At 42.4% G+C, this 9505-nt stretch overlaps 1 protein-coding gene across 1 annotated transcript in view; it reads right to left on the reverse strand.

The window, feature by feature from the left end:
* The window catches only part of LAMB4 (laminin subunit beta 4), a gene marked incomplete at both ends in the record, with an annotated part of 124618 nt that extends 115435 nt beyond the window's left edge, over positions 1 to 9183 (reverse strand). The window contains 2 exon segments of the mRNA XM_082632987.1: positions 6825 to 6882; positions 9038 to 9183. Coding sequence (XP_082489113.1) covers positions 6825 to 6882; positions 9038 to 9183 — 204 coding nt within the window.
* Positions 9184 to 9505: the final 322 nt, after the last annotated feature.

Here is a 9505-nt window from a genome sequence, read left to right on the forward strand (position 1 = left end):
AGATGGGAGGAAGGCAGATTGCAGAATTCTAAGGACTCAGATTTAGAGAGAAAGGAGGCAGAACTGTAGTGGCGACGGCAGGAGGAAAAGAAAGCATGAAATACCTTTTGCAGAGCATCTGGGAGGAACAAAGTTGCCTTCGTATCACAGTTCATCACATTTCTGCGATGCAAATGAACCTCTGAGAATTTTCTCAGTCCAAGGGTTATCTTCAAGCAACGATCAAGTCATGAGAGGAAGACTTGCACTTCCCAGCATAAATCAGCTGGGCTCAAGAATGACTTGCCCAAATGAAGAGGAGGAGCTAGAAGATGATCCAGACTGGACCAGAATAGGTGCCCTATTAATAATTGCTTACGGATTATCACCAGTTATGCAGTGAGGAAATAAATGACAGAGTCACAGGCTTACCCATCATTCCCCTGCCTGCTGAGCGCCTCCACTTAGATCCGTGGGGCACAGCCCTGGCTACACCTTAGAAACACCTGGAGACATTACTTTTTAGTGACTTCTCTTAAAGATATTTATTTATTTTATAATAAAATACCCATAACGTAAAATTTACCATCTCAACCATTTTAAAGTTTACAGTTTCGTAGTCCTAAGAAGATCTAAATAGATATTTCTCCAAAGAAGACATACAGATGGCCAAAAAGCACATAAAAAGATGCTCAATATAGCTCATTCATAGAGAAATGCAAATCAAAAGTAACGAGGTTATCACCTAGTACCTGACAGAATAACCATCATCAAAAAGTCTATAAACAATAAATGCTGGAGAGGGTGTGGAGAAAAGGGAACCTTCCTACACTGTTGGTGGGAATGTAAATTGATACAGCCACTATGGAGAACGGTATGGAGGTTCCTTAAAAAAACTAAAAATAGAGCTACCATATGATCCAGCAATCCCACTCCTGGACATATATCTGGAGAAAACCATAATTCGCAAATATATATGCACCCCAACGTTCATTGCGGCACTATTTACAATAGCCAAGACATGGAAGCAACCTAAGTATCCATCAACAGATGAATGGATAAAGAAGATGTGGTACATATATACAAGGGAATATTACTCAGCCATAAGAAAGAATGAAATAATGCCATTTGAGGCAACATGAATGGACCTAGAGATTATCATACTAAGTGAAATAAGTCAGATAAACATAAAAATCATATGATATCAGTTATACGTGGAATCTAAAGAAAAAAATGATACAAATGAACTTATCCACAAAACAGAAACAGACTTTGAAAACAAACTTATGGTTAACAAAGGAGAAACGGGGTGGCGGGGGGAGGGTTAAATTAGGAGTTTAGAATTAACAGGTACATACCGCTATATATAAAATAGATTATCAACAAGGACCTATAGGGAACTCCACTCAATATTCTGTAATAACCTATATGGGAAAAGAATCTGAAAAAGAATGGATATATGCATATGTACAACTGAATCACTTAGTTGTACACCTGAAATTAACACAACACTGTAAATCAACTATACTCCAATATAAAATAAAAATTAAATTTAAAAAAATTTAAAAAATCAGAATTATCTGGGGGGGAATCTTGGCATGTTTTGTTTTTGTTGTTTTTGTTTTTTACAAGATTCCAGGTGATTCCAATATGCAGCAAAGTTTGGGACCCTCCCACCCAGCATCACCATGGGCCAATTGGCTTTAGACTAGAAACTTGAGGGTCATCCTCGATTCCTCCGTGTCTCACCCTTCAAATCTAAACTGATCTTATCTCCTTAAACAGTGCTTCTCAAAGTGTGGTCCATGGATTTAATAAGGCGACCAATTCATCCCAGTTGGCCTGGGCTTTTTTGGTTTTAACATTGTAAGTCCCCAAATCCAGGGAATCCCCCTGAGTCCTGGGCCAACCCGGATGTTGGTCACCTACTGGATCAGCTGCGTCAGCATCACCTGGGGACTTGTTGCAAATGCGAATTATCAGGCTCCAGCCCAGGATCTACTGATTCAGAAATTCTAGAGACAGAGCCCAGCACTCCTGGCTTTTACAAGGCCTGCAGGTGAGTCTTATGTGTGCTCAGGTATGAGAACCACTGTCCTACGTAACTCCCAGGTCCACGCAGTGCAGATCAGAACTGCTGGTGCTCCTGGGGACGGCAGCTAACACGGAATGGGAATCTCAATGGAGGGTGTGTTCGTAGCTATCTGTGTGGTCTTGGCAGGTCCTGGCTGCGGTGTTGGGGTGAGCAGAGCTCTTACCTGGATCTGGCTGTGTCTGAATGTGCATGGTCTTCTCAGAGTTTGCTCAGCGAAGGGCTTCTTTTTCTAGGCCCTCAATATCATGAAATGATTTTCCCATTAGAACAGAAGCTTTGTAAGACGCTTTGGGCAGCAAAGAGCTCCCTGCAGGAGGCCCCTTTTGTATTGACACTAACCTTAAACCAGGCACCCCACACACACCCCCCGTGTTCTACTCATCTCCGGCCCAAGCACACCTTTCAAATCTTTGGGTCACACAATACCTTGCCTAATCTGTTGGGTTTTTCCATAGATCAAAGAAGTAGAAATGAAGAATAAATAATTAACAGAAGACCAGATCTCTTCCCTAGCTTGTGATCAAACTGTGTGAACAAGATGGCATCTAGAGAAAAGATCACAAGAAATCAACAAGCCTGCACACAGCAGGGGATGACTCTGACCCCCTATCTCCATGGTTAACTGAGATTACTTCCCTTTTTCCCTTTAAAAATTTTCATGGCCAAGCAGAATTCTTAGAGGCGGTTTTGGGGGGACACTGAGTCCACTATGTCCCCGGATTGCCAGCATTCTGATTAAAAGCAACTTCCCTTTCTACCAACATTTGCAAGTATTGATTTTTGAGCAGCAAGCAGCCTGACCTGATTCAGTAACAGCTTCTTATATTTTTAACACGCTTCTAGGGAGAAAACAGAAAAAAGTTTTCTTTCTTACATGAGGTCTCTCCTGTGAAACGTCTTGTTTCTCTAAGTGGAGGTACCTTATCTCCATACCTCTTATTACCTCTTTTAAAGCATAAAGTGTATTTGATTTTTTTTTTTTTGGTGGCAGCTTTGCTGAGATAATACACATACCATAAAATTCCCCTTAAAGTGCTTTTTAAAGTATATTCACAGGGTTGTGCAACCATCAGCAACCATCTACCTTTAAACGTTGCAGGACCCCCAAAAGAAATCCCATACCCTTGGGAGGTCATCCCCTATCTGTCTCTTTCTGCAGCCCCTGGGAACTACGAATCTCTGACTACTAATCTCTCTTTCTGTACATGTGCCTATTCTGCATTCTTCAAATAAATAAACTCATACAATTTGTGGTCCTTTGTGACTGGTTTCTTTCAATTAGCATGATATGTTCAAGGTCTATCCATGTTGTAGCATGAATCAGCATTGCATTCTTTTATGCTGAATAATATTCCGTTATATGGATATACCATATTCTGTTTATTCAGCAGTTTGTAGACATTTGGGTTTTTTTCTACTTCTTGGCTACCATGAATAACGCTGCTATGAACATTTACCTACAAATTTTTGTATGGATGCGTATTTTCATTTCTCTTGGGTAGATATCTGGTAATGGAAACATTCTTTTTTTTTTTTTTTAATTATGACCTTATCTAAACATTCCTAATAGATTGTAAGCCCTTGAAGGCAAACATTCATCTTTTAACCTCTCGAAGTACTTAGAAAAATATCAAAAACATTTAACTTGAATTCATTGCAGCTTGCATTTCTTGGGTTAAAATACGTCAGTCTCTGACCTTGGCACTAAGTGACACATGGCATTTCTAGCTTTTTTTTTTTTTTTTTTTTTTTTCTTTTTGCGGTATGCGGGCCTCTCACTGTTGTGGCCTCTCCCGTTGCGGAGCACAGGCTCCGGATGCGCAGGCCCAGCGGCCATAGCTCACGGGCCCAGCCGCTCCGCGGCATATGGGATCCTCCCAGACCGGGGCACGAACCCGTATCCCCTGCATCGGCAGGCGGACTCTCAACCACTGCGCCACCAGGGAGGCCCTCTAGCTTTTAACTTACTGGCTATTCCACCAACTTTGGCTCCTCTGCCCTCACTTGAAGGCCTCAGCTGTGCCCTGCAGGTGCCCCTCCTGCTGGGGCTGCATTAGCCTTGGTTTCAAGATCTTTGTGTAAATTGCCAATCCTGGGTGTTCCCTGGCACTGACCTCTTTCCTCCCTCTTCCTCCACAGCCTCATTCTGTGGCTTCTAGCTCCTGATTTTCTCCATATATATATACATATATATATATATATATATATATATATATATATATGTTGTTTTCCAGAGCCCCAGTGTGAAACTGGGGCTGTCTTTTAATCTGACGATTTAAACAGTGTAGTAGGAAGCACGTGGAAGGTAAAGAGGCTATAGGTGTAATTACTCAGCAGTAGTGCTACCTGTTTTTATGTTATTGCTGGAAGACAGTCCTTGTCTCCATTTAGAACTGATCTTAGAAGTGTACATTGTGAAACAATCCTGAACCACATCCTATGAAGGATTTAGAGCTTTCAGGTCAGAAGAACTGGCTTGGGGCATGAAGCATTCACCCTGTGGGGTTCTCCAGGGCCCAGTGGAATGATGGGTGGAAATGGGCTGGGGTTTCTGGCTTCCTTTCCTCCACCCAGATAATGGGAGTGGCCCCAAAGGACTACCAACATCGGGGTTTAAAATTCTTCAGCTATCTCAGAAATCCCTGAGGCAGAGGTGAGTTAGTTCTGGTTAATTCAGGCTACTGCATATATTCTCCCTGAAATGAGCCAATAAAAGTGATAAAGGGACTGAAATCATCCCTGATTTTACTCCTCTGTGTCATCTATCAAGTGGACCCTGGACTTCCTTGTTACCAACTGATTCCTTGTATTTCCCCCTCACTCAAGTTTACCTCCTAAAACTTAATCTCCTTACTTCTCAGTGAATATGGATGATGGCTGATCCTGTAGTTACACTGAAATGCTTAGGCCCATAGTAGCTTGACTGCTTCCCATGTGCAGTGGTTCTCACCACACTGGGTTTGCCCCGCAGAGAACATCTGGCAAGCTCTGCAGACATTTCCTTTGGTCACAGTAGGGGAGGGGTCTGCTACTGACATCTAGTGGGTAGAGGCCGGAGATGCTGCTACATGAATATCCCAGAATGCACTGGACGCCACCCCCCAACTTCCCCTAACGAAGAATTATCAGCCTCAGACACCAATAGCGCTGAGTTCTGGACCCCTGTAGTTGTCCCTAGTCAGAGCCCATCACCCCACCTTTGTTTCCCTAAGTGACTCAGCCCTGGTCTTACTCCCAGTTTCCTGTTTCCCATTTTAGGTGACTGGCCTCAAACTAGAAGAGTGTTATAGTAAGTCCAGCAGCTGTTAGAAATTCTGTTATTTGCAATCACCTACGCCGTCATTATAAACCCCCAGCTTCACATACAGCCCAGTTCCAGGCATTGTGGTCATCTCGTCCATACCTTCCTTCATCAAGCTACACATTTAATTGGTGCTGCTTTTCTGGTTGGTTTATCAGCGCTGATAGTTACGAAGCCTCATGGTGGCTGAGTGAAATTTTTTCTCTTGCTAAATTCATCGGTGAGTTTAAGTGATCTGTGTACAAGTAATAAGGATGAATCAACATAATGTTACCCTTTCTTTGGATAAAAAGCATGTCAGTATATTTACAAAGGAACTGGATGCATCCTGGTAATTGTTTCATGAAAACTGCTAGATGATGCTGGTCTTAAAATGAAGAGGTGTTGTGATAAACAGTAAAACACATGAAACTGACAATAACTTTCTGGGTTGCTGATTGATTTTCATTTACTGATTGCTCATTAACTTTACCTCATATGCCTTCACTTGAAGGTTGTGCTCAGGCCCACGTCTTGTCCAAGAGTTTCCTCTTTTTTGTCAAAATAGTTTGGATAAACATAGATGAAGACACGAAGGGTATATCATGTCCAACTGCCCAGCCCCAGGACCCACAGGTACAACCAGTGTTCGCTAAACAGGCTCTCCATAGAAAGGCCTGCATTCCACTCCTGTTTCTACTGCTGTTCGTTTCTTTTGCAAATGGTACAGTAATATCTAATACAGGGGATAACTGCAATAAATTTATGATATATAATATTGTTATAATATTTTAACATTTATGTTAGTCCTTAATTCCTTGTCTGGCTCACCTCAGATGGGTTATTTTATACATTTAAAAATGACAGTTCTCATAGAAGTCTTATGCTTAACTTCCCCTTATTTGTGTAACATTTTTCATATTACATCAGGAATCATTCACTGTTTCAACTGTGTTGCCTAAATGGCATCACCATGAGGAATGCAACGCTCTAAAGCTTACTTTTCTTTCAATGACAGCAGACACCATGTTTTCCTTAACACTTACCATTTACACATACTTAGGATATTAACAAACATATTGAAGATAAGGATAGTTCTACAGAATTTAAATTTTTCCTAAATTGTCACAAGTTAGATCACCATGATAAAATAGATATTCCCCAAATATACAATTTAAAATTGTGCAGTTCAACACTACATCACTACATTTGAAGCTTTCTTCAAGGAACAGAAAAGTTCAGATCATTGGCTGCACCCCACTCTGTACTGGGCATCGACCACTCCACTGGATACTGTATTATGTACACGTGTCTTATGTATAAATGTTATCGGATTAATTATCGTTCTGAAAAAGGAATGATTATCCTCTATGCTGGTGCCCCACCTACCCAACAACTTTTAAACTCGCTGCTGCCTTCCATTAATCCAAAAAATGCCAACTTGCTAGTGAGACCCAAGATGAGACTTACCGGCTTGAGAGTGTGTGTTGAGAGGCGCAGGCAGCAAACAGGGCGTGTGGAGCCATACCTGAAAGTGAGAGTCAATTTAAATAAAGAATGCTTTTCCCAAGGCACCTGAGGGAGGAAAAAAAGATGAGAGGTATTCCGAAACCTGCCAAAAAAGGTGATTTACGAAGCTACTTGCCTTAGGTTTTCGCGCACACACACACCCTGTATACAGATGGAAAGAGAAATCGATTTTATGGCAAATGTTCATCTTCATTTAGGTGCCAAACTTCAGAAAGCAATGACTAGGAATTGATACCAGGGCTACAGCAACAAACTGCAGCATTCCTGCCAAACTTATAACTAAGTTCTTAGGTTACTTGTAGCTGCTGTGAAATTGAGGAAGATTCACCATTAATCAGAAGCTTACACATGCTTACAAAAGCAACCGAGTTGCCACGCCCTCTAGAGGAATAAATTGTTTGTTTGGGGGTGGGGGGATGCTCTAAATTTACTTGGATGAAAGGTACGGGCCTATTCAAATAATTTTTATTTACTACGTGCAATAATAATGGTTTACAAAGTAAACTGTGAACCTGGAAGAGAGCAGTTGATAAATGCAGATGTTTTCACTATTCACTAACTTGTGGTGTCTTTGGCTTAAGCATCCAACTTTGCCTTCAGAAACCAAGATTCTGGTGGCCTGGAGAAAAGAAGCTATGTCTGATGAAACTTACAAAGAAAGAGCGACACAATCCACGGAAAATTTTGGCTCCTAGAATTGGAGTAGTAAAGTTATCCTCTACAAATAAGACATTCAGACAAAATTACCTAACCCATTTCACTGATTTATAGTGACATGTGTCAAAAAGACGACTTGGCTCATTCTGAAAAAAAAATTAAATTAAAAATCCAGAAGGCAGGCTTCCCTGGTGGCGCAGTGGTTGAGAGTCCGCCTGCCGATGCAGGGGATACGGGTTCGTGCCCCGGTCCGGGAAGATCCCACATGCCGCGGAGCGGCTGGGCCCGTGAGCCATGGCCGCTGAGCCTGCGCGTCCGGAGCCTGTGCTCCGCAACGGGAGAGGCCACAGCAGTGAGAGGCCCGCGTACCGCAAAAAAAAAAAAAAAAAAATCAAAATCCAGAAGGCTAGTGCATGGCTGGGTCATGGTCTCTGCTGTCCTTGCCTGTAACTGCTGCCCCCAGCATAACGTGTGTTCATCATCAGGGAACAAAAGGTCAGTCTTTCAGGACTTACTCAGCCTTGAAAGACTTCTCTCCATTTTTACCCTTACCCAGAGGCTTTGGTAGTGCATGCTGTAATACAGAAGTTCTGGAAACGATACTATTCAGTACCTCCTAGATCTGGAGTGATGGGTTTATAGCTCCATTATTTAATTGAATTTGAGTATATCAATGGCACCAAGCAAACAATGTTGTTGATATTTTCAGATACCAAAGAGGTGAAACAAACTTTTTTTTAACATCTTTATTGGAGTATAATTGCTTTACAATGGTGTGTTAGTTTCTGCTGTATAACAAAGTGAATCAGCTATACATATACATATATCCCCATATATGTATCTCCTCCCTCTTGCGTCTCCCTCCCACCCTCCCTATCCCACCCCTCAAGGTGGTCACAAAGCACCGAGCTGATCTCCCTGTGCTATGCAGCTGTTTCCCACTAGCTATCGGTTTTACGTTTGGTAGTGTATACATGTCCATGCCACTCTCTCACTTTGTCCCAGCTTACCCTTCCCCCTCCCCATGTCCTCAAGTTCCTTCTCTAGTAGGTCTGCATCTTTATTCCCGTCTTGCCCCTAGGTTCTTCATGACTTTTTTTTTTGATTCCATATATGTGTTAGCATATGGTGTTTGTTTTTCTCTTTCTGACTTACTTCACTCTGTATGACAGACTCTAGGTCCATCCACCTCACTTCAAACCACTCGATTTTGTTTCTTTCTATGACTGAGTAATATTCCATTGTATATATGTGCCACATCTTCTTTATCCATTCATCTGTCCATGGACACTTAGGTTGCTTCCATGTCCTGGCTACTGTAAATAGAGCTGCAATGAACATTGTAATATTCTCTTTTTCCTACTTTCCCCAATGTTGGTGTTTCCCCTGGGCTTTATCATCTGAGCATCTCCTTTCTCTTCCTGTAGTTTTCAGACAGACTCACTGGGACAGTTTAATGGCTGAATCCACTTCCTTCTCTTCTCTAACCCACCTACTTCCTGAGCTTTGGCTCCACGTTTTCAACCACCTTGGACGTCTCTATCTGGACGGCCCACCAGCGCCTCAACCCCACGATACTCGCAGTTGAAGTCTTTTGTTCAAATCTATCCATCTCCTTCACTTCCGCCTCAGTTAATGGCATCGTTATCCACCCATTTGTTCAAGCCAGGAAACTCAGCTGTGCTTAACTTCTTCCTTTCCCTTCCATTCTCCTGAGACACAGAGTCAAAATCTCTGAGCAGGGACTACCTGAATAATGGATGGGGTCCACTGACGAACAGGGAAGTGGTCTTAGCTATTCCTTCCGCTGTTTTTCCCCTTAGCCCAGCATTATGACTGCCCTTGGGCCTTGGCTTGCTGGCACTGGGATACTGCTCATGTCCTTTCCGAGGGAAGCTGTGGGGCTCGGACTGGGTCCCAGAGCATCACCCAACTGGAAGACTTAAAGGCACAGTCCACAGAGT

Source organism: Mesoplodon mirus (genome assembly GCF_964341445.2).
Source record: "Mesoplodon mirus genome assembly, chromosome: 9".
NCBI lineage: Eukaryota > Metazoa > Chordata > Mammalia > Artiodactyla > Ziphiidae > Mesoplodon > Mesoplodon mirus.